The sequence below is a fragment of the Amborella trichopoda genome, chromosome 11 (genome assembly GCF_054954075.1).
Source record: "Amborella trichopoda isolate Santa Cruz 75 chromosome 11, AtrichopodaSantaCruz75HAP2 v2.0, whole genome shotgun sequence".
Classification (NCBI taxonomy): Eukaryota; Viridiplantae; Streptophyta; class Magnoliopsida; order Amborellales; family Amborellaceae; genus Amborella; species Amborella trichopoda.
The window spans coordinates 42,525,252-42,549,350 of record NC_142346.1 but is presented as its reverse complement, the minus strand read 5'-3'; the positions used below and the strand labels follow the sequence as shown (position 1 = coordinate 42,549,350).

Sequence of the window (24,099 nt, the reverse complement as noted above, 5' to 3'; positions counted from 1 at the left end):
TCTTACTTAGAAAATTTCTTGTTACTTGATTTACATTTACGTTTAAAAAAGGGATTGTATATTATGAGACCATTTACTATTGTTACAAGGAGGCCACAATAACTCCTAGCTATCAATGTCAAATTTGATGACTTAAGGTGTGTTGTCATGTTTGAATTTCTTTGTTTTTTTTTTATAAAAAAACTTTGAGTCTAGTGAATGACCTACTTACAACCACCAGATTTAAAATCTTTCGGACAAGAGTGATTGTGACCTCATTTTACTATAAATAAATGATTTCATTGTATATTTTACCTTTGGGAAATTACATGGTGATAGCTTTTACTATAATGTTTATAGGGTACATGCTCTCATGCTAAACCTCACAGCTCGGGCTAATATTCACAGGTACAGCCTTCTGCAGCACATAAATATTAGCCAATATATATATATATATATATATATATATATATATATATATATATATATATATAGCTTATAAGATCAACATTGCATTGCTTGATATGCACAAATATTGGTGATTTTGAGATTTATAGCTGTTGTTATGCATTGATATGCAAGCCACCGCACAAAGATTGGTGATTTTGGAGTTTGTAGCTGTTGTTATGCAGGCCAACCTATATTGTTCTCTTAAATTTGGAAACAAAACCCCCATATGTCTGCTTCTTCAAATAGTGCTTGTTCTATATGTTGTGACATCATTATTTACACATTACAATATTAAATAGAAAAATGACACCATCTTTGTATTTGTTATAAATTCTATTATACCCGATGATTTTCAAATATCACGATTAAACCATTATATTTAAAAATTCGTTACTATTTTATTCTCCCACTTTAAAATAGATGTTTCAAAAGGATGCCATTATAAATTAGGTCGGTTTCTGTACCACCATCTTCAATGTAGCTTTCATGAAATGGAACTTGTGATCTTATGATTCAAAGACTTCTATTATGAACCAGTAGTATCCATCTTACACAATGGAAATAAACATATTTTTCAGCATTTGAATATTACATAGAAATACAATGGAAATACATGAGAATTGTGATCTTGAGGGGCATAAATTTCTCATCTCTACTTCTCCAAATACTTGTCGATTGTGGAACTCAGTGTTGATTTTGGTACAGCTCCAATGATGCTCTCTTTCTTCTCTCCATTCTTGAATAACAAGACTGTAGGGATGCTCCTAATTCCGTACTGACTGGCGATGGTGGGACATTCGTCTGTGTTAAGCTTATAACACATGATCTTTCCGGCATACTCCTTTGCAAGTTCGTCAATCACAGGAGCGATCATCCGACATGGACCACACCATGGAGCCCAAAACTCGACAATAACCGGTGTGTCACTCCCCACCACCAAGTTGTTCCAGTTGGAGTCCGTGATCACCATAACTACATGAATTGCATGGCAACTAGGCATGAGTATCTAGAAATGAACTCGACGGTGGGTGTCACAAATGATGTCTTTTCTCACTGAGCAAAAAAAAAAACCTAGGTGTGGGCAACCTTAGTAGGGCGAGAATGGGTCGGATTGGGTCCGGATCACCATGATCCGGATTCGAATTTAGAGAGTATAAATGGGATTTGGATCCGGATCCAGATCCAATCGAATCCAAAATATTTGGATCCATTATATGGGATCCGGATTTGGACCCGATAGGATAAAAAAAAATTATTTTATATCTATGAAATAATATAATATATTATATAACAAAAAATAATATATAACATATATGAATATACAAAATAATATGTAATAGTTTAATAAATAGTTCAGATCCAAATCAGGTCGGCCTATACCCAGATCCGATTTGAATTAGTATTCGAATCCAAAATTTTGGACCTAAATTGGATCCATACCTAGATCCGGATAGAGGTCCAAACTTTGGGTTTCGGATCCGTACTGGAAAAATTCCCTAAAACCTTAGCTCCATGAAAGAAAGCAACCTTACGAAGATTTCTATTTTGGAAAATGGAATATCCTTGCTTGTCATGGTGAATAGGGATAATTCCCTGGAAAAACAAAATAAAAAAGTAGAAAAACCACTACAAGTAAATTTAGGAAAGTGAACCATACACCATGATATGCCCGTGGTGGACCATTTTCAACGGCAAGATTAGGGTTGCAAGGCCGGGCCGAACTAAAATGGGCCAGCCTTGAACTAGGCCGGGTCCAACCCTACCCTCGGGGCATGATTGCCTTGCTTGAGCAGGCCTTTGGCTTCATTATGTGGCCCAAGCCCTAGTTTTTAAAGTCAAACGGACTAGGCCAGCCAAGACACCCCTAAGATGCTCCATATACCATGCGCTGCTGGTGTACTAGATAGTATCTATCATCAAGATAATTAGTTAACCTCCACCGTTCTTCTTTGAGAATGAATAGTGAATAAATGCATGGTATTCCCCATTCTGATTAACTCCCACACAAATAGCAAATAAAATAGGGTTCGTATTGCTTCCACATGTGGAGGCTAGCTCTTTTTAATGGTTTAGATTGAACGCTATTCATCTAAGGGCCAATAATGAATCTTTATTTTTAGTTTTTTATTTAAAAATAACATTAATATAAAATTTTGGTTTTAGGTTCATTTTCCTAAGTAAGATGGAATAAAATTGATAAAAGAATATTTTGAATAAAAAATATTGACAAAAATAGATTTGGACATATTTTGATAATATCATATTTAATATAATTTTAATAATTTTTATTTAGTTATATTTATAAAAACACACCTACAAAACAAAATTCTATTTTATTTAAATAAAAAATAAAATACGAGACTAATTTTGAACCGTTGGATAGCTTCACATGATGTGGACGGGGATTACTTTTTCAATAAAATATAAATAAAAGTAATGGGTTAAGTGTAATTCACAAATAAAAACCTCTGGTGAAGGACCAAAATCTGCAAAAGCTGATAGGATATTTGACACAAAACTATGATGAACAAGAAGAATGACACACAAGTTATTTTTTGCAGAGAGAGAGAGAGGGAGAGTTACCTTTGTCGACGGTATTTTGGGCTTCGCACACAGGAAACTTGCGGCGCCGGCCGCGGAGGCGGAGGCGGTGAGTGGAGGATAGAGAAGAGGAGAGAGAAGCAGTGGTCAATTTGAGGCCTTTGCATGTCGGCAAATTGAGCTTTTCCTTAGTGGGAAAGGGAAAGGGAAAGGGAAAGGGAATGGGAATGGGAGGAGGCCGTAAGATGGAAGCTCTACTTGTAATATTGTTCAATTGGATGCAAGTCTTTGACGCCATTGCAGCAAAAGTATGAAGCTCAGCTCAGCTCAGCTCAGCTCTTCTTCTGAGCTTTAGTGGTTTTGAGGCATTTCTATTCTTCAGTTTTTTGTTGGTGAAGAACCTGTGGTGGAAGGTAGAGGTGCGTAGGTGCCCTTTCACACTCTAGTGGATGAGAGAGCCTCACAACCTTTGATATGACTTTCCCAACATTATCCTTTTAAATTTCAATGCTCCTCCCCCTCTTGACCACTTTCCCAATTCAATTCCTCTCTCTCTCTCTCTCTCTCTCTCTCTCTCATACACCCAAAATTCTCAACATTCAGTTTTATTTTAAAGACACTTTAAAGTTAGCACTATTTACTCCACAATTTGTAAGACCCCTAGGGGTGTAAATGGGCTGGGTCCGGTCGGTGTAGACCCCAATCCTACTGGGTAGTTGGACCAATGTAGGTCGGTCCAGGTCATTGGGCCTGTACCGGACCTAACGCAACTTGATTTGGTCCAACATGGACTTGGACCCATCATATGGATCTATGCCCAACTCATTCGGGCCATTAATCGGGTCCAAACTTTGGTTGACCTGACACGATTTCCACCCCTACCCATGATCTTGAAAAGTAAAAATAAAGTTTCCCTCATTTATAAATAAATCCCTTATTACAAGCGATTGTACACTACGAGACCATTTATATTTGTTACAATAAAGTTACAATTATTCCTAGTCAAATTAGATGGCTTGGGTAATATCTTGGAGTTCGAAAAACACTTTTTTGGACTTGAAGTCCAGTCTATGACACTCTTACACCCACTTGATTTGAAATTTGATGGTCAAAAGTGATTCTGACCTCTTTGTACCAAAAGTAAAAAGTCTCTTTGTATACTTTTCCTTCCGAGAATGGTTCAGCCGTTTAAATGAAGCCTTACACGAATTTTACAAATTTATGACAACTGTCCCATGACTATCCATCTCGCTTCTTATCCTTTTAGAATTATCAATGAGTATGATATGGGTGGCAATTGGGTCAGGTCAAACCACCAAGCAAATAGGTCGACCTGAACTAGGTCCAAATTTGTCCCTAGATATTGGACCCGATAGGTTGGATTGGTTCCATTTGATTTGGACTGACCTAGTATGGTCTGGGTCCATTATAGATCTTATTGGGTTGGGCTGTATCACGATCATTGCTAAACTGACATGATATTTATATATGTAACATAAACATAACCTGTGGTAGTTATTTTAGGGTTGCAACATTATTTATAAAATTAAGGTTGCACTACTCTACACTATCTATTTTATTTGGATGGTATAGATTTGACACATCTTTTAAGATAATACCAATACAATGCATGTCTTTTAAGATAGTGTCCAATCTACACCATCAAAATAAAATGGATGGTATATATTACTGCAATTTTATTTCTACAAATAGGGTTGCAACCTTATATAAACTTTCCTTAATATAAAAGGATGAAGTTTATATAAGGTTTTAAGGTGCACATAAAAAACCCATTGCAAAAGGTTGTTTTGAAGTTGGAAAACCCTCTAATTGATGATTTTAACATCAATATATATGAATATGAAGAAAAAAAATATTTTCAGTCCCAAAAATAGCACATCTTGCAATACATTATCTAGACCCGTCCATTTTTCCATGTGTTTACCGATTTACTTGATTTGAACTATTTTTGGATTCTAAAATTTTATAATTGAAGCAAAAAATAGATTTTAAAGCCATCTTAAGAATTTTTGACACTAAAAGTAGGGAAAGGTTTCTATAGTTCCTCTGCAACATAGAAGATCTATGCTTCCCCTATCATCTAGCCGTCCAATTTTGATCAAGAGAGCCACTCACCGTGTGATCAAAGTATTTTATTTTTAATTTTTTTTATACAAATTGTATGAATATGAAATTTGGTACATGCCTTATTCTCATTGGGGCGCACCTATAAAATATATTAAAAATAAATTTTCAATAAAATATAATGATCAAAATACCCTTTGAAAATTTTAGGGGTATTTTGGTCATTTTATTTTATTAGAAATATTTTTTTTGTATTTTTTAATAGTGCGAATTTAATAGAGGATTGGACGTCCAATATTTGGTATCAAAATAGTTTATAAAAAAAATTTAAAAATAAAATAGTGTAGAGATGTGACATTGTGATTGGGGCAATCTTAGCCCTGCAAAATTTGGTGTCAAAATAGTTTATAAAAAAAAATTAAAAATAATAGTATAGAGATGTGATATTGTGATTGGACAATCTTAGCCCTCCATTCAGAATGGACGGTTGGATAGGGGGAAGTATATAAGTTTTATGCTGTAGGGGAAGCATAAAAAGGTTGCCCTTAAAAGTATATCTTATGATAAAATTTGGTGGTGCACATTACTTCTATTGTTTAAGGTTGCAACTTTATGCAAACTACACCCATTATAAAATATATAAATACAAATTATTATTATTATTTATTCTGATCCACACATGATGGCGTCCAATAACTTCGACCCGACATTGGTCCAAATCCAACAAGGATTAGATCAGGACCAGGTCGCGTTGACCCGACCCATTTACACCCTAGAGTTCAAGGTTAGATGCTCATTGGGCATGAATCGATACCCCTTGAATTACATTGTAAAGAGAATACCTTTGATTCTCCGCCCTTCCGGTGCAATGGAAAGTAAGAAATTTAGATGGAAAATGTGAAAATAAAATACGACGTGTACCTTGCCATTTTGGTCAGCAATTCTTTCCTTTACTTCTTAGATGATCTCACTTTCTCTCTTTTCTTTCTTTAACAAACGAACTTTGAAATGGTCTTGCATATTTCGTGATTCTACTTCGTCACCAATCACTCACCAATTGTCAAGTCTTTTACATTTATCCTCTCCTCCTTTTTATAGAAGATCTTAGGTAACCGCAAAATAGGACTGGCAACGGGTCGGGCCAATCTTGGCCCTATTCCCCTGAGCACCTGACCTAGGGTCGGGCTCGATCACTACCCTATTAGGGCGGGGCTGAGATGGGGCTAGCTAATAAAATTCTAAAAAAAAAAAAAAAAAAGAAAATAAGGGCCTAGCTGGGCCAAGATGGGGCTAGCTAATAAAGTTCTAAAAAAAAAAAAGGAAAATAAGAGCCTAGCTGGGCCGGCCCTGGCCTAAGCCCGGCTGCCCAGCTGGGCACCTGGTCCACATTTTGTGGCCTAAGCCCTAATTTTTTAGGGCCTGTCCACTCGACCCATTTACTGCAAAGGTAGGGTTCTTAATCAGGTCCGGTCAACGCATAGTCCCAATGGTTGACCTGACTTTGGTCTTGGCTATGGTATGATTTTTAGGCTTGGTGGGTTAGGTTTAGGTCTAAATATATAAACCCGAGAGTCGAGTAAGGTTAGGCATTTGTCTAGATGACCTAATCAAGTTGGGTTAGGTCTGGGTTGGCCTTGACTCTACCCGACCTCACACGTTATGTAATATATATATGTTGGATTTGGTGCTATCCAAAAATCACCCATATATGGAAATCCCATATTTTGTGGGACGAATTGAGATTCATCCATATCATGTGGGATTGAGATATGCCCAATATTATGTGAGATTGAGATATTTCCATGTCGGATTGAGATATGCCGAATATTATGTGAGATTGAGATATTTCCATGTCGGATTGAGATATGCCGAATATTATGTGAGATTGAGATATTTCCATGTCGGATTGAGATATTCCCATGTGGGATTGAGATTGATATTGATAAGTTTCCTTAGGGAAATAGAAATAAAAAAAAGATTAGAACTCTTGGATATATCTTTTGATATTTTGATATCTACAGGAAGTTTTCTATTTAGTATGGATTTTTAATCTTATATATATATATATATATATATATATATATATATATATATATATATATATATATATATATATGTGTGATGAAAGTGTACAGAATTTGTATGTCCAATTTGAGTCACCATATGAGAATAGTGGTTCCTCTAGAGAGAGAGGGAGGTAAAGCCTCTTGTGCATAAGATGTGATTTTCTCATAGAGAAGAGCGCTTCTTTTGGACAGAAACATTGTGATGATGCATCTTTTGGACTCTCGAAGATTGAGATGCTCATTTCTTGTAGAGAAGCGATTCCTATTGAGATTTTGGGTGGTTTTCCTTTTAGTGAGATAAAGTCTCATTTGCTCTCAAAGTTGTTCTATTCCTAGATATTGGTCTAGTTATGGAATGGAGATGAGAGATTGGCAGTGGTGCTGTTTGGGAGAGCAGGTTTAAAAAGATTTGCTCGACTTGGGTTTTGTCGAGGTTTATTTCAAAATCTTTTATGTAACTTTCATTGGTATAGTAGATTTATGTTTGTCGTGCCCGTGGATGTAGCCATATGAAGTGAACCACGTAAATCTTTGTGTTCTTGTAATGTGTATTTCATGTTTTATTTTTCATATTTTATTTGCCAAATATTAACCCATTGGGTTTAAAGCTTCCGCACGAATAACAAGTGGTATCAGAGCACAACAATATAAACCTACATTTTATACTATAAATCGAGTTGGGTCAGGTCTGGTTTGGATCAGACGCCTCCCAATCATATGGGTCGGATCTAGGTCCCCTCAATTTGAATGGATAGGTCCGGTCCACCTTGGACTTGTGCGGTTGGCTCCGGGTCTAGCTCAGCCTGGAACCAACCCAAACCTCGTACAAAACCAACACAAATGGCATGAGCGGAATCACATGTACTTATGTATAGAATGAATGAATTTGGTAACAAGCGGATGAGGTTGAATTTGTTTTAACTTTGTTTTTGTAGGTGAGTCAGTAGGGAGAAGGCTCTTACCCTAGTAAGAATTGAGCCTAGGCGTAGCATTGCAAATCGTCAAGCGCTAACCAATTAAGCCCAGCCTCTTTTTCCAAATTTGTTTACTTTGATACATGGGATCTCACTGGTGACTCATGATCGTCTTATTTATAGTTTGGGACGTCTACATTACCCTCGAGCTGTAATGAGAAATTTGAACATAGGGTTCTTCGGTGAGTTTGGCAGTTAAGGTGTTTAATGCTTGGCATTAGTGTTCCAAAACTCGGATAGTTGGGGCTAATTGTCCACCCCGCATATCCGTGTTGGATCACTTGATTGCTGATCAACGATTCAGATTGGTCCGAATTGGCTATCCAAAAAATTAAAGGAGTTTATGAGGTTGGATATAGAGAAGGTATGAGAAAACATTAAATAAACTTGTAAAAAAAAGAATGGAAAAAAAATAGAGGGGGGAGTTTTTTTTTTTCCTTCGGCAGGGGGGGCGATTACTGGTTTCCAATGTTTTAAAACACTACTCTAAACCAATTAAATTTCCACCCCGCATATCCGTGTTGGATCACTTGATTGCTGATCGACGATTCAGATTGGTCCGAATTGGCTATCCAAAAAATTAAAGGAGTTTATGAGGTTGGATATAGAGAAGGCATGAGAAAACATTAAATAAACTTATAAAAAAAAGAATGGAAAAAAAATAGAGGGGGGAGTTTTTTTTTTTCCTTCGGCAGGGGGGGCGATTACTGGTTTCCAATGTTTTAAAACACTACTCTAAACCAATGTAAAGTTCATGTTGTAGTGGCTGAAGAGGACGATGCCTTTGGGTTTTTTGACGAAGGGAAAGTAAAGCCGTGAATCCTTTGTGTATTATGTGTCACAAGGTTGTATTCCCTCGAGTGTATGGTCTCTTGGGTGAGAACCTTATCTTTAACTCATTTGGTGATCTAGAGTGGATTCTAAATTTTGGATGGAGAAAACACCTTAAATAAGATTCAAGATTTACTCCAGGTAAGTGCATGGTATATTCTTCTGGAGCGCTCAATTTTTTTGTCTAACTTTTGAAGGACATGATTTTCTTTATGTGTATCTCTCGATAACTTGGCATTTATTAAAAGATCTAGCTTTTTGTTCCCTATACGATCAATATTTTCTAATTCTCAAGATTCTATTTTAATTAAATTTAATATGTAAATGAAATCTTCTAATACTAAACATGAGGTCAATGTTATGTGGAATGAAATGACTTACTGTATTGAGAAAGTGAAAAAAAAGGTTTAGAAAAAGACTAGTGGGGAAAGAAATTTTGTTAAAGAAACTTAGTGGTGGAGTAATGAAGTTCAGAAAGCCACTAGCGAAAAACGATCATGTTATAAAATTTGGTAATATAATAGAAATAAGCAAAACTTAGAAGAATATAAAAATGCCAGGAAAAACACTAAGTAAATAGTAAATAAGACTAAACTTAAGGTATTTGATAATCTATACAGCAAACTGGGAACAAGAAAAGGTGAAAATGGTGTTATCGAATTAAAAAAAATGAGATAGAAAAAGTATATGGATCTAGACCATATTAAATGCATTACGAGTGATGATCAAATGGTCATGGTGAATGACGAAGATGTCAACAAAAGGTAGAGATCTTATTTTTAAAAAAATTAAATGATGAACACAATGGGAACACAACGGTTGAAGGAAACGTTGGCATAAATGAGAGTGGATGTCATAGATACATTTGTAGGATTAAGATATTGGAAGTAAAAGAAGCTTTGGAGAGGATGAAGATATGAAAAGTTTTAGGACTAGATGGTATACCAATACAGGTTTGGAAGTACACGGGGGAGATTGACATTGACTGGCTGACCAAGCTGTTCAACAAGGTGTTAAGAATAAAGAAAATGCCACAAATAGAAAAAAAAATACCTTGGTACTTAGTCACAAGAACAAAGGGGACATACAAAATTGTGCGAACTATCCAGGGATCAAACTTATGAGCCATGCTATAAAGCTGTGGGAGAGAGAGAGAGAGCAATCACCGACTAAGGCATGAAATGAGTATATCAGAATACCAATTTGGTTTTATGCCAGGGAGGTTGATAATTGGGGCTATTTTCCTACTTAGACAATTAATAGAGAAGTTTAGGGTGAAGGGAAAAGACCTCTGCATGGTACCTATTAATTTAGATAAAGCTTATGATAGAGTACCCCGATATTTAATTTGGTGGGTGTTGGAAAAAAAAAGAGTCGTCAAACTTGGTGAAAGATATCCACTAGGGAGCTCTAACTAGTGAGCGAACAACTAGTGGAGAGACGAGTAAGTTTTCAAGGATAATAAATCTACATCAGGGGTTGGCATTGAGCCCATGCCTCTGTCTTTGTTATTGATGACTCAGCAAGTTCTTGAACCCATACCATGGTATATGTTGTTCGCTTTTGGCATAGTTTTGATTGAAGAGACCTGAAGTAGCGTCAACACAAAGTTAGAACTTTGGAGGGATGCTCTCGAATCTAAATAAAATTAGTGAGATGCAGAAGAGTATAAGGAATACAAGTTTAATAATAGTAAGAGCAGAGGCGGGGAATTAGTTAAGATTGATGGCTAAGAAATACCAATAAGAATATACTTTTGATATCTTGGGTCGATAATCCAGAAAAATGAAGAGATTGAGGAAAATGTAACACATAATTAGAGGGGCGGGAGATGGACATGTGCAACTGGAGTTTATGTAATCACATCATAATAATGAAGGTGAAGGGAAAAATATATATCGGACGACGATGAGACTAGCTTTTCTTTATAGGTGGAATGTAGCTGAGATGATGATGTTGAAATTGATGAGTGGCATGAGAAGAAGGGATAGATTTCGAATTGAATAAATTCAAGAGAACATAGATATAGCTCGAATAGGTGATAAGATGAGAGAAAGCAGGCTTAGAAATCTATAACCAATATCAAAAACCATGCTCCATCCACAACCAAGGTTTTAAAATTCATCGCCAACGACATTAAGCAGGAAACATAGTACATAAGGGTTGGCAATGGGGCTGTTTGGCCCTGAGAAACTAGGGCCTAAGCCACATAATGTAGCTCGAGGTTAGGGCTGGCCAGGCCATGATAGAGTTGGCCCCATCCATTCTTGTATTTTCCTTATTAAGCCATACCCGGCTGGCTATGACCATGGCCAGCCAGGGCTAATCCAGGGCCCCTTTGGCCTGGTCAAAGACGGCCCGACCCAAGTTGGGTCCGTCCAATAGTGACTAGGCTGGGCTTGGGTCAGGACTCTTAGGCCTAGCCTGTTGCCGGCCCCAGTTACATAATTTGAGGTCCGAGGCATGAAGAAAGTAAGTCTTTTTACTTTGTGCAATGGCACGTTAGATGTTACATTTACTTTGTGCAATGCACATGCCATTTGTAGAGAGAAATGCTAATTTTAGATTTGAGGAACTTTGTAAGGGTTTAGCTTGTTCCATAGGATTCGAACATTCTTACTAATTAACTGTACACCTCTCTCTCAGAGAATTGTCATGCATAATTCTCAGATTTATTTACCATTGATGTAATCAGATTCTCCATCATGAAAGCACCATTTATGAACTAATACACCACACAATATGGCTATATTAAGGAAGTGGCTTATAGAGAAAATCCATCAGTAGTTGCTCCAATCCTCGATCGGAGACGCTGTTAAAGCCATCCGAGTTCTTGTAAAGGAGAGCCATGGTTCTTCCAAAGTTTATAAGTGCACGAATAACAGAGTCAGGCACAATCCCTTTCAACTCAAACAGTTGCCATTCCAATTCTCGAGTGCTTGATTCGATTAAACCCTGCAAATGAGCCATGGCTTCGGCCTTGGTGCTCCCGGGGTGATCTTTCATGAAGCATCCGATGCTTGATGCCATCTTGCCTGAACGCTCTTCCCTATCCGAGGTTACAATGTCATTGCTAAGTCGGCAAATGCGTCCAATGTGATAGAGAAATCTTGAGCATTGACCCACCAACCGTAGCATCTCGTCAGATATGACTTCTCCTATGATGAATATCGGACTCAAGACGGTGACGCTGGTAGAAATGCTAAGGTTAGCCACCATTTGATATTCCTCCAAGGAGGGTATGCACCCCGAATGCCTCCATTCTGCTTCCTTTCACTGATAGAAATGAAAGAAAGAAAACAAATACAGTTGTAGCAATGTTTTGTTGTTTAAAAAACAAACATGAATCAAATGAAGTAAAATGTATCTCAAGATGAAAATGTCTTGTTCATTGAATCTCATTGTTCCCTAATGCTGCACATGCATGCTAAGCACTACCTTTGGAGTGTATTACTGGTACCTTTACTCCATAAGGAAATAAGCTCCACAATTAGGAGAATACACATTGAAGTACATCTGATCTTAGTGACCCATAAATGCCATAAAACTATCTTGCAGTTTGGTGAATTCTCCAGGAATGTTCAGTTCCAACATAACGATTATATTTGAATAGATAAATGTCATCAAGTATTAAATGTAAAAATTCAATGGTCATGTTTGTTATATTCATAAAATTTAAAAAATGAACACATTTTTTCGGATTCTGGATCTTTCAGAAGACAAATGAGAATCTTTCACTGTATTTTTATTAATGAATAAGATTACAATCAACTGTGTATTTATAGAGAGGGTACAATCAATACTTACTAAAACTATAGGATACAATTTCTATATAGGTATAGCATACAGTTAGACACTAACAGATCTCAATATCCAGTTGCCATATCTGTTGTAGTTGCCATGTCTGGTCACAATACCATGCATTAGATATAGTGTTTATACAAGCTTTTGAACAAACTCTTTTCAATAATAATTCTTATGCGCATTTTAGTAATCTAAAACGCTTATTGCAGTAGAATTGGGACAAAACCTAGTGAACTTCGATAAGTTTTCTGCAAATCACCAAGTGAATGCTCAAATAAGTAGGACACCTTCATCTATGATCCATCTTTTCTAATTCACCAATCAAGTAGTCTAGTTTTTTGTTTCCATAGAGAGGGAGAGGGAACGTGATGGGATCTCAAAAATCTATGATCAATCTATCCTAATTCACCCTCGTGGAGTTTGAAATAGAAATGGTATTCTGTTTCAAAAATTATAAACATCCATCTTCTCCTTTATAGTCATCACAATACCTTGAAGATTTCTTCAATGAGGACATCTCATGCCTCTGTATCCAAGTGAAGCACAAGTTACATTTATTCATGTTTGTCTAGCTTTGCATGTTGTTCTGTTTAAGAATAGAATATTTTTGTCTTGCTAAAATTCTCATCATGGTTAACGACAATCTTGAAATGGTTAATAGAATTCTGATTGTAGTTAACCTTGGATCTTGATGCCCATTGATCTTTATTATTAGTTTTATTCCTTTTAGCTGCTTCAGGCAATGCCGAAAACAATTATACCTGTTGTTAAATGTTTTCACCATCCTTAATGGTTTTCGTTGTCGTCAACTGTTGTAACCACCATTATTAATTTTCGCCATTACTAACTATGTCATCACTGTTAACTGTTTTTACTCACATCAACAATTTCCATTGTTGTTAACTGTTTTCACCGCTATTAATGTTTTCACTGCTATTTAACAATTTCCACCTCACTGCTATGTAACAATTTCCACCATGGTTAATGGTCGAACTAAATTTTTCGTATGGATTGTTTGGGAGCTTTAAAGCTCTTACTGTGAGCTCTTGTTGCTCAATTATATTAATTGTTTTAGATAACTATTTTGCTTTGAAGCTAAGAAATCCTTAATTCTGATTTTTTGAGACCCCAAAACCAACAAAATAAGTGGACAAAGAATACTTGCAGTGTGGAACATGGGCATGTATTTCTTATGTGCAAAAGCCTCGACACTTGTAGTTGTGCTTTATTTGTATCTGTGCCTATGCATCTTACAAATACACACATGCATGAGCAAGTATTCATGCATAACTGTGCATCTCTGTGTGTGTCAGCACTATTCTTTCTAAAATGATTATGATACAGAGTCAAGTTGTTTAGCTTGAGTAAATATGATTACCACTCCTCTTATTAAGTGAATGACATTGCGCCCTTGTACTGTGCGTGATTCTTCAGCGACATTAATAATTGCTGCATTGAGGCCGTCAAAGAAAACACCCATATGTTTTGGTAGACCGTTGAGTATTGAAGGATCCCATCTAACATCCAAAAACAAGGAGAGAATAAGTACAAGATAAGCAATGTAAAGACAGAAAATAAGAGTTTAACTTTAACCTTTTGTATTAATTCGTTGCAATTTGATTGAGATATTTCTTTCTTTACAAGAGAAAAAGAATTTGTATTTCACATTGTCAAGTCATTAGTCCAAAAATTGTTTTCCATGGAGATTGCTATTGCTACTTTGTATGTGCCTGCAACCATGTTTTTATCATTTGGATAGGCTGGCGTTCCACAAAAAGCCAGTCAAGGTGGCGAGAAGGCAAGCGGATTTGAAAAGAGCAGGCGATCAAGAAGGCGTAGGTGTTTTTACAACATAAACATGGGGAGAGTCAGCAATTCCCTTTAAAAAATAAAATATGGCTTTTTAAGTGGTTATCTACTACAATTTTATTTCACTTTTGTATTAGTGTGGTAAATCTAAAAGGAATATCTGGTAATAATCAAGTCAAGAATGAGTAAGATTTTGATTGGTTTATTTATTTATGAAGTCCCAATAGCTTCTGTCGTTCAAAAAAAAAAGTCCCAATTGCTTCTGGATTAGGAAATAAAAAAATTTCCCACTAATGTTTTGAGGAGAAACTTGCCAATTGATATGAATTAAGATGTGAATAATAGTTAAAAATAGTTATAAATATAATAATTAAAACATAGTTATAATCTTATCAAGTAATATACTGTAGACAGCCTTATATTGATGATGCCTGAATACTACATTCCCTACAAGTATAATATGGGGTAAGCTGCCAACTATCCATCCAATCTACAAGATAATGATCGATCGATGTCAGCCATTGTTTCTTGGTGGAGTGTTGGTTAATTACAGCACCTGTTAATAAGATCAAGGTGGTTTGCCAGTCTGAGGACCCCAAACAACACTCATAGAGAGTGTATATTCCCATTTTGATTAGGAATATAACCAAGTGTTAGTATAATGATGTACCTATGGATTGCCTTAGTTAAGAGCCTCAAATCTTCAGGGCGGTTGCTTTTGAGGTCGTAGATGTCGTTCATAAGAGCGGCCATGGTCCCAAATTTCGTGTACTCGACTCGGAATTTTTTGTATTTTGGTTCATATATGGCAGCAGCTACAGTGAAATAACTCTTCACAACCCCTTCTCTTGCAAATTCAATCTTCGTAAAGCCTGCGTCTTCCCACCAACTTCATTGAATTGAAAAACAAACAAATTCATCATCATCATCATGGCCTTTTCCTAATTAATTGTGGTCGGCTAAACAAATGAAATAAAAAACAAAATCGGCATGTGCTTTAGGAATAAACTAGTTTCTTAATGGATAGGGTAGTATTGTTTTAAGTAAGAACCCAAGAAAACGTATGAGATATAAGTAACTTATTGAAGAAGATGGAGATATTTGGATACTTGTGTTAAGGAATAGGGCCTTAACAATATGCTCCTAGTTTCCATTCAACATAATCACCAAAAAAGATGGAAAATCACAAAATTAGAATACCTAACTACTTCTTGGATCTCTTCTGCATAAAGCTTCTGTAGATAATTAAAGTCAAGTCTTGCTAACTCCAAGTACTTGTGGTTGCTTTCATCACCAGGCCACAATTGTTCAACAATGCTTCTAGACTCCAATCTTGAAAGAAGGTATTCCCTTGGGTATGCTAGGGAAAATTCTATCTGTAAGAAGTGTAAACAAAAGCAGAAAAATTGAGAGCAAAAGTTACTTGAATAAAAAAAATATATGATTTTTGTAAGGGAAATGTTTTTGATAGGGCTGCAGCCCCATCAAAATAAGTAAAGCCCACATTAAAACTTACTAAAAAAAATGCAGTTTTAGCATCGGAAATCCTTCAAATCAATCATCTTGGCCTTGATCATTTTGGTTATGAAAAAAAAAAAGGATTTCAAGCTCTAAAAGTAATGTATATTGTAATATATCATCTAGACCATCCATTTCACTTTAAAAATAAGTGTTCTAGGATCCATATAATCTATACATTTTTTTTAGTTTTAAATTTCATAATCGGTGTTGGAAATTAATTTTAGAGCCACGATGGAGATTTGTAAAGTACTTTCCGGACAAAAATTCAAGGTCAGGCTTTACTTTGTTTTAATAAAGCCAAGGCCTTATAGAAGCTGCATCATTTATGTAATGAGTAATAAATGGCCCTTGTTTTAAAGCTGTGAAATCCATTCCTAAGACAGAAAAAGAAGTTTCTCAATATAGTGCATACCCATCCTGAAATTCTAGAGGGTTTGGGCCCTAGGCTTTGTTTTTATGACCCCCCAACACATGTAAACCCTAGAAAACCTCCCAGGAAAAATATTCCTTTGCAAATCTTAAATTCCTAAGCTATTCTATAGCTATTCTATGGCATTGCATGAGAAAAAAAAATCCAGAAAACCCCCCAAAAAAGAAATATTTGTCAAATCTCAAATTTCTAAGCTATTATCTAGGTATTGCTATTAAACCTCATTTTTATTTATGGAACTGATTTTATTGTGCCTGACGTAGTATTGAATTATCTTAATTACCTTCTAAAAAGTTAATAAGAAAATATGTAATATTTCACAAGCAAAAGCAAATGCATTATTAGTATGTAATGTTCAACCAAGAAGTTAAAAGCATGTAAACTATAATGTTCAACCAAGAAGTTAAAGTATGTATATTGCATTTGTAGTCTACGGTCCACGTGGCTCGCCTTACATGGGAAAGGTTTCTATATTTCCCCTACTGCATAGAAGATATATTCTTCTCCCATCCAGCTATCCAATTTAGATCAAGTGAGCCAATGACCCGTTGATCTAGATCCGATGCCTCAAAGTATTTGGTTTTGTTTTTTTATATAAATTATATTTTTTTTGACAAATAAATACAAATTATACTTTTTAATATTTTTTACAGGTGCAAGTTTAAGAGAGTGGCCGCTCAAAATTTGGTGCCAAAATATTTTGAAAAAAAATTAAAAATAAAATAGTGTAGAGACACAACATTGTGATTAGGGCAATCTCAGCCGTCCATTCAAAATGGATGATTGGATAAGAGGAGGTATATAAGTTTTATGCAGTAGGAGAAGCATAGAAAGCGTCGTCTATGGATGGTGGAGATCAGCTTTTCTACTTTTAATTGCGGATGGAGAACAATGGCTTCAGCCAAACCGTTTACCGATAAGGATCGACATTGGTTAAAGAATGTATACTTGCTCATGCTTACTCCTTCAGGCAAACGACTGGATAAGTACTTTCTAATCTGAAAATTTGGGACCCACTGTACAATCACAACATGAGTATTTTTAAAGAAATAAGAAATGAGTTTTTAAGTCCTTCAACATTTGGATCAGATTACCAACATATTTGTCAGTCTTAGTTTAGTCGTAGAGCATTATTTTTGTGAGGTAGATATATAGAGTGAACGATTTTGCTTTTTTATTTTTAAATTTTTATTTTTTTGGGGAATTATAAAAATTATTCATTTATTTATTTATTTATTTATATATTTTTGTTAAGATTATTAGAAATAAACCCTAAAATTTCTAAAACCTCACTCATACCCGTTTCACCACTATATGTATTTTTTGATAAAAATACTCTGTATGATAGTCCAAGGTCCGTGAAGGCATCACAGTTATAGCGGAATCGTGTTTGAAGCATCAAGGCATGAAAGCACCGTGACGGGTTATTCAACTATCATGGTTTTAATTAAACTGTTATACTATTATGCTTTCAAAATGGAAGATAGAGGTTTATGCGACAGATGAGAGGTTTCCATGTGCGAAATCCGTGATAGTCAAGGTGATCATCACGATTATCTAAGTACCGTGATGGTCCCCACCGTCACGGTCCTAATAGAACCGCGATGACTTAAGCCCCCACATCAATAGTGTTAGAACCCTCCATGACCATCATAGTTCAGGGTTAACATGATGCCTTCACATACCTAAGACTATAGTGAAGGGTGTTTCCATAAAAAAAAAAAAAGTGAAAATGGTGAAAATGGGTGTGAATAGGTTTTAAAAAAATTGAGGTTTATTTTTAATAACTTAAAATAAGAGATAGTTTTGGTAATTTCTCTTCTTTTTTTTTTTAATTGGTTGGTGTTGAGAAAGTCACATATCCAAGTTTTGGGGCGCTAAATATACTCCTAGACAATTTTATTTGAGGAAGTAAATGCACGGTACGCTGTGCTTGTAACCTTTAAGCTACAATATATTTGCATTTTGCAACTCGGATGCGGAGTAGTACACTGAGAAGTTTAAAAGTGAATTCCATGCGTGCAAAAGCATTGGCTAGAAAAAAGAAGTTTTATATCCACCGTCCATCGTTGAGACATTTGGATGATGCCCCTTTGTTGAATGCTATTAACCCATACACCAGTTAGGGTATATATTTTGTAGGGTAATGATCCTTTGTTTATGTAGCAGGGGTGGCAACCAGGTCGGGTCAACCCACCTACTTTGCTGGTTGACCTGAACTAAGTCCAGATCTGGGCAGTGTTGTCAAAGTTGTTTTAGAATCTTTTTCGGTATAATGGGAAAAGTGAAGCAATTCGGTGTTTCAATTGATTCGGAGGAAGATTTCAAAATTATTTAAAAAATGTAATATAAATAAAGTATGGGATTGTCTACAAAGAAATCATTTATCTTTTGTACGTGGAAGTCACAATAATTTCTACTTATTAGATGTAAAAGTGAATACTTGGGATGCGTCATAAAGTCCAAGAATTTTTTTTTGGATTTTTGTGTCTATTCAATGACCCACTTATAACCACCCATTTTGAAATTTAAGGGGCAAAATGATACCTCTATATACAAAGGATAATTGGTCTCTTTGTAGATAATCCCATAAAGTATATATTTATATATAAAAATATATTAAAATAATAAAAATAAAAATTTTAAAATAAAAAATAATAGAAGTAAAGGCAATGTTGTAAGTTAGATGAAGATTATTGTTGAATGGTGATTGAAAAATCACTTTTGGGATGCTTTTGTTTTTTACCATTTGTTTGAGGGCTTTTTTTGTCACACAATAGTACAAATTAGGAGGCTTGTATAAAAGCCAAATAAGGGGATTTTTGAGTTACACGATTGTCACACCCCAAGAATTTACAATACTGATATTCTTGAGATGTGACAGTCAAAACATATATACATCTCTTGATAGGACAAATTTACAGTGGCGAATTCTTACAACGTAACAAAAGAAAGTTAAGTTAGCACAACAGCAATATCTTCCAAAGTTGCCCTTGACGAGTACTCAAAATGAAACCGCAGTTATCTTGAAAAATGTTTACCATAGTTTGATGAGTTTGGCTACTCAGTAAGTGATCATCATAATCCTAAAAATAATCATGGTTGAAAGGTATCAATATTTTCAAAAAGGAGATCTATTAACAGAAATGCATCAACAGTTTCACTTTCAATAAATGCATAATTAAGTATAATCCGAATAATTGAAATGCATATAACACTTTAACGACTGTGCATAATTCAAAAGATTCCACAAAATTACTCTACTAGCGTCCCAACTAGGTCACCTATATACCCCATCAGCGTCCTGATGGGTCCACTTAATCCCTATCGGCGTCCCAGATAGGTCGACTTAATCCCTGCAGGTCCACTTATACCTCACCGTCGTACCGAATGAGTCCACTTAATCCCTACTGGCGTCTTTGATAGATCCACTTATACCTCACCGGCGAACCGGATGAGTCCACTTACATACTTAAAATATTTCTAAATCTCTTTAAACATTCAAAAGCCGCAATATCATGTACTCAACATATCACTGAAATCATTAATATGAATTTCACTGAAACTATTAATAATAGTCACTTTCAATAACATTTTAAAAATAACCAATCAAATATTTTGGGCTCAATTTAGAAATGTAGCAGTTCGTAAAGACATTCTAGCATAATTGCCAATCTAATATGTATAGAAAAACTCTTATAGAAATTCAAGAATATGAAATTATCACAATTTATGGGATATCAATTCACAAATAAACATTTCACAACAATGCTATAATCAATTGCAAAAATATCAATTTTTAAATAATAAGGCAGTCATTTACACATGAAATTTACAATGTCTAAATATTCAAAAACAGTAGAAAGAAATCTTACAATTTTACTAACAGCAGAAATATCATATTTATTTCTAATAATTTTACAGCATTTAAAATTTCTAACATAGTTAAAATATCACAATTTTATTAAACAGATTATTTTTCAAAATAATGAGGTCACTTGCACATAAAATTTATCGTGCCTAAAATTCATGATAATAAGCAGAAATAATTATTCCATTTCATTTTTAAAAAGAACGGATTATTTTTTAAGATAATGAAATCACTTACACATATAAAATAAAGATCTTAGACGAAAATATCACTATTTATTAAAAACAGACTATTTTTCAAGAAGATGAAGTCACTTACTTTTAATCACTCACGAAATTGATGCTTTTGGTATATGCTGGTTGGGGCACTAAAAGGCCGCCCGTTTACAATATATCTTATCGAATCAGTATGCATAAGAGCTCAGTGATAAAAGTTTCAGTTAAAAAGACACATCTCATGGTTATACCATAGGAAGATGGCACTTTTAATTTACTTATACGCCATAGTGGATTGTCAAGGCCCAACACGTAAGAGAAACTACAAGCCAACCATCGTGCTCATATGGACCATCACTAATTAAAAGTTTCCATCTTTTTTTTTTTTTTTTGAATATTAGGATTATTACAACGATTCTTCTTATTTTGAATTCCTCTCTCTCTTAAAGGGGCTAAGGCTCCCTTGGGTTATGTTGAAAAAGTGAAAGAGGTGAAGAAGGTTTTTCTTGTCGTATGTTTGGGAGAAATCGTATGAGATTGTGTTGCTCATGTCCTTGGGTCATCCAAAGTGAAGCAGCGTAAATCGTGTTCTTTTGGATGATCAAAAGGAAGGTATTTTTGGTGATTTTTTGCATCAATTTTCTCCTTTCGAGGTAACATTGTATACCCTTGTAAATTTCTCTTTTGATATTGGAATACTTGTTGGCTTGCCCGTGGACATAGCACTACGGGGTGAACCATAGTAAATTGGTGTTGCGGTTTGTCTCTCTAATTTTCTCTCATGACTATGTTTTCCATCTCTAATTTATTTTCTTAAATTGCTGTACACGATCTTTGAGTTTATTATTCGATTATTGATTTTACATATTTGGTATTGAATGTGTGATATTTGGTGATCGATAAACTTAGGGTTTCAGGTATTCGTATCTTCAATAAGTGGTATCAGAGCATTAGGTTTTGTGCAATATTTTTTGAAAAATAGTGTTGCAGAAATGATGAGTCGTACTTTGATGGAACGAGTAAGAAGTATGTTGAGCAATGTCGGATTGGAACAAGAGTTGGGCCGAAGTCGTAATGACAACTTGTTATCTCATCAATCGATCACCTTCGACGACTTTGGGGGAGAAAACACCCCAATAGGTATGGTTCATAACTTCTTGTGATTATTCTGATTTAAAGATTTTTGGTTGTGATGCTCATGTTTTACTTCCTAGTTGCCAAAGAAATAAGCTTGAACCAAAATCAAAGAAATGCATTTTTGTTGGGTATAACAAATATGTGAAATGATACCGGTTATGGGATCTAAGTGCTCGAAAGATAATTACAAGCCGAGATGTGCATTTTGATGAGTCATCCGCGTTGACAAGAGGTGTAGGAAATGAGATTAAAGAAAAGAAAGAATATCATAATGATACCCAAGAAATTGATTTTCAACCTTACGTTCCATCATCAAGTGAAGGCCATATGTCGGAAGAAGCACCCACAAGTATCAATGACAAAGTTATTGATGTCGAAGAGTAAGTTGGCGAACCAAGTGATTCCCATGAAGAAGTTGCACCATCCATGACAAGAAGATCTACAAGGGTAATTCGTCCACCCGAGCGGTTTAGGGACTATGTAGATCCCAAATTACTATATGCTTTGGTTGTTATGAATGAAGAACCGAGTACTTTCCAAAAAGCTATGGAAGGGGATGATTCCATATCTTGGAAGAAGGTCATGGAAGATGAAATGTTGGCTCTTCGTAAGAACAATACTTGGGTTTTGGTAGAGTTGCCAAAGGGTAGAAAAGCAGTTGGTTGTAAGTGGGTGTTCAAAATCAAGAAAAAGATTGATGGAAGTTTGGAAAGATAAAGGGCAAGGCTAGTTGCAAAGCTGTTTGCACAAAAGGAAGGTGTCGACTTTCTTGAAATATTTACCCCGGTTATCAAGTTAGACTCTAACAATTCAGATCTTCAACAATTCTAAATCAGACTGAAGCGGACTGAAGCACATAATTGTAGTTACAAAAGACAATTTTGTGCTTCGACCGAAGAGGGAGAATTAGACCGAAGCGGTCCAAAGCAGGACGAAGTTGATGGGCCAGAGCTTCGCTTGGCTTTGCTTCGGTCTAGGCTGAAAACCCAAAAACTTCGGGCCCTTCGGTGGAAGCGAATTTAATAACATTGGGTCTAGGTCCATGTTTTAGACCCAGTGGGTCTTGTTCCAACATGGACCCCACCGGATCGGGTTGGGGTTGATCCGACAAAGTGTGTGTGTCTGTGTGTATATATACATGTATATATTAAAATTTGTATTTTTTAAATTTCTACCCCCTGATTCGGGTCCAAGTCTCTTGGACCTAACCCGATGGTGTCCGGTCCTTGTAAAACTTAGTCAGATTGAGTATGGATCGAGGTCGACCAGGACCTGACCCAACCTGTTGCCACCGTTAGTATGCATACTAAGTTGCACGTCACTCTTAGCATGTATACTAAGTTGTACCTCCTTCCTCAAATTGTTGGTTTCAAGGTGAGGCCCCTCTAGTAACAGAGCTCGCTGGAGCCGGGATTCGGCAGAGTTCGCAGCCTCATGCATGATGTGGGATTCAAAAGGAAACCCAGTTTGAGAGCATCTGTACAAATCCAAGAGTGCTGAAATGCCTTCATAGCTTTCAATTGGGTAGGAACCACCCTCTCCACCTTTCTCCATTAACTCCTTAACAACATCTGCATATTAGAAAGCATAAGACATTTTATAGCCAGAGAGAGAGAGAGAGAGAGAGAGAGAGAGAGAGAGAGAGAGAGAGAGAGAGAGAGAGAGAGAGAGAGAGAGAGAGAGAGAGAGAGAGAGAGAGAGAGAGAGAGAGAGAGAGAGAGAGAGAGAGAGAGAGAGAGAGAGAGAGAGAGAGAGAGAGAGACCTGCAGACACTTGATAGCCATTGAGCCTAAGTAAGCGAAATCCCAAACCAGTGAGCTTCACACTCCCGAAGCCCAATCCTTGATCCCAATGACTATAAACCATTAACAAGGTTCCATTGTTGAAGTAGAAGCAGTGTTTTGAAGCATGACTCGGCCCAAGTTTAGTAACTCGCCCGAGTCATGTACATTCTAAAAATAAATAAATAGAAAAAAAGAAGTTAAATAAATAAGATGAAGTTTCTATAGGGCCTAGGCTTTATGAAAACAAAATAAAACCTCACCTCAAATCCTCACTTCATGATGGCTCTAAAATTGATTTTCAATACCGACAATAAAATTTGAAACTAAAAAAATGGTACAAATTTATTTTTAGGGCGAATGGATTGTCTAGAATTTGAAATCTAATTTTTTTTACACAATCATAATGTTTGAGTTGATCAATTTAAACTTTTTTCAACACTTGAATTGCAATTTTTGATGAGTTATGAGTTGAGGCTTTACTTATTTGGACAGGGCTGCAGCCCTATCAAACCATTTTCCAAATAAATATAACATGGCAAAATAAGCAATTGTACCAAGTTGGCGAATTGGTAGGTCGCCTTGTAATCTAAAGAGAGGTAAAT

At 35.8% G+C, this 24,099-nt stretch overlaps 2 protein-coding genes across 2 annotated transcripts; both read right to left on the bottom strand.

The window, feature by feature from the left end:
• Positions 1-935: 935 nt before the first annotated feature.
• Positions 936-3,409, bottom strand: LOC18448259 (uncharacterized). The gene is made up of 2 exons (XM_006858329.4): positions 3,013-3,409; positions 936-1,401 (listed from the first exon to the last, which is right to left on the bottom strand). The coding sequence occupies exons 1-2, from the start codon at positions 3,266-3,268 to the stop codon at positions 1,082-1,084; spliced, it is 576 nt and encodes a 191-aa protein (XP_006858391.1). The 5' UTR covers positions 3,269-3,409; the 3' UTR covers positions 936-1,081.
• Positions 3,410-11,677: 8,268 nt separating this feature from the next.
• Positions 11,678-23,579, bottom strand: LOC18448295 (monofunctional isopimaradiene synthase, chloroplastic). Its single transcript, XM_088850636.1, has 6 exons — positions 23,477-23,579; positions 23,061-23,284; positions 15,740-15,915; positions 15,210-15,428; positions 14,109-14,247; positions 11,678-12,196 (listed from the first exon to the last, which is right to left on the bottom strand). The coding sequence occupies exons 1-6, from the start codon at positions 23,577-23,579 to the stop codon at positions 11,678-11,680; spliced, it is 1,380 nt and encodes a 459-aa protein (XP_088706762.1).
• Between the last annotated feature and the right edge of the window lie 520 nt (positions 23,580-24,099).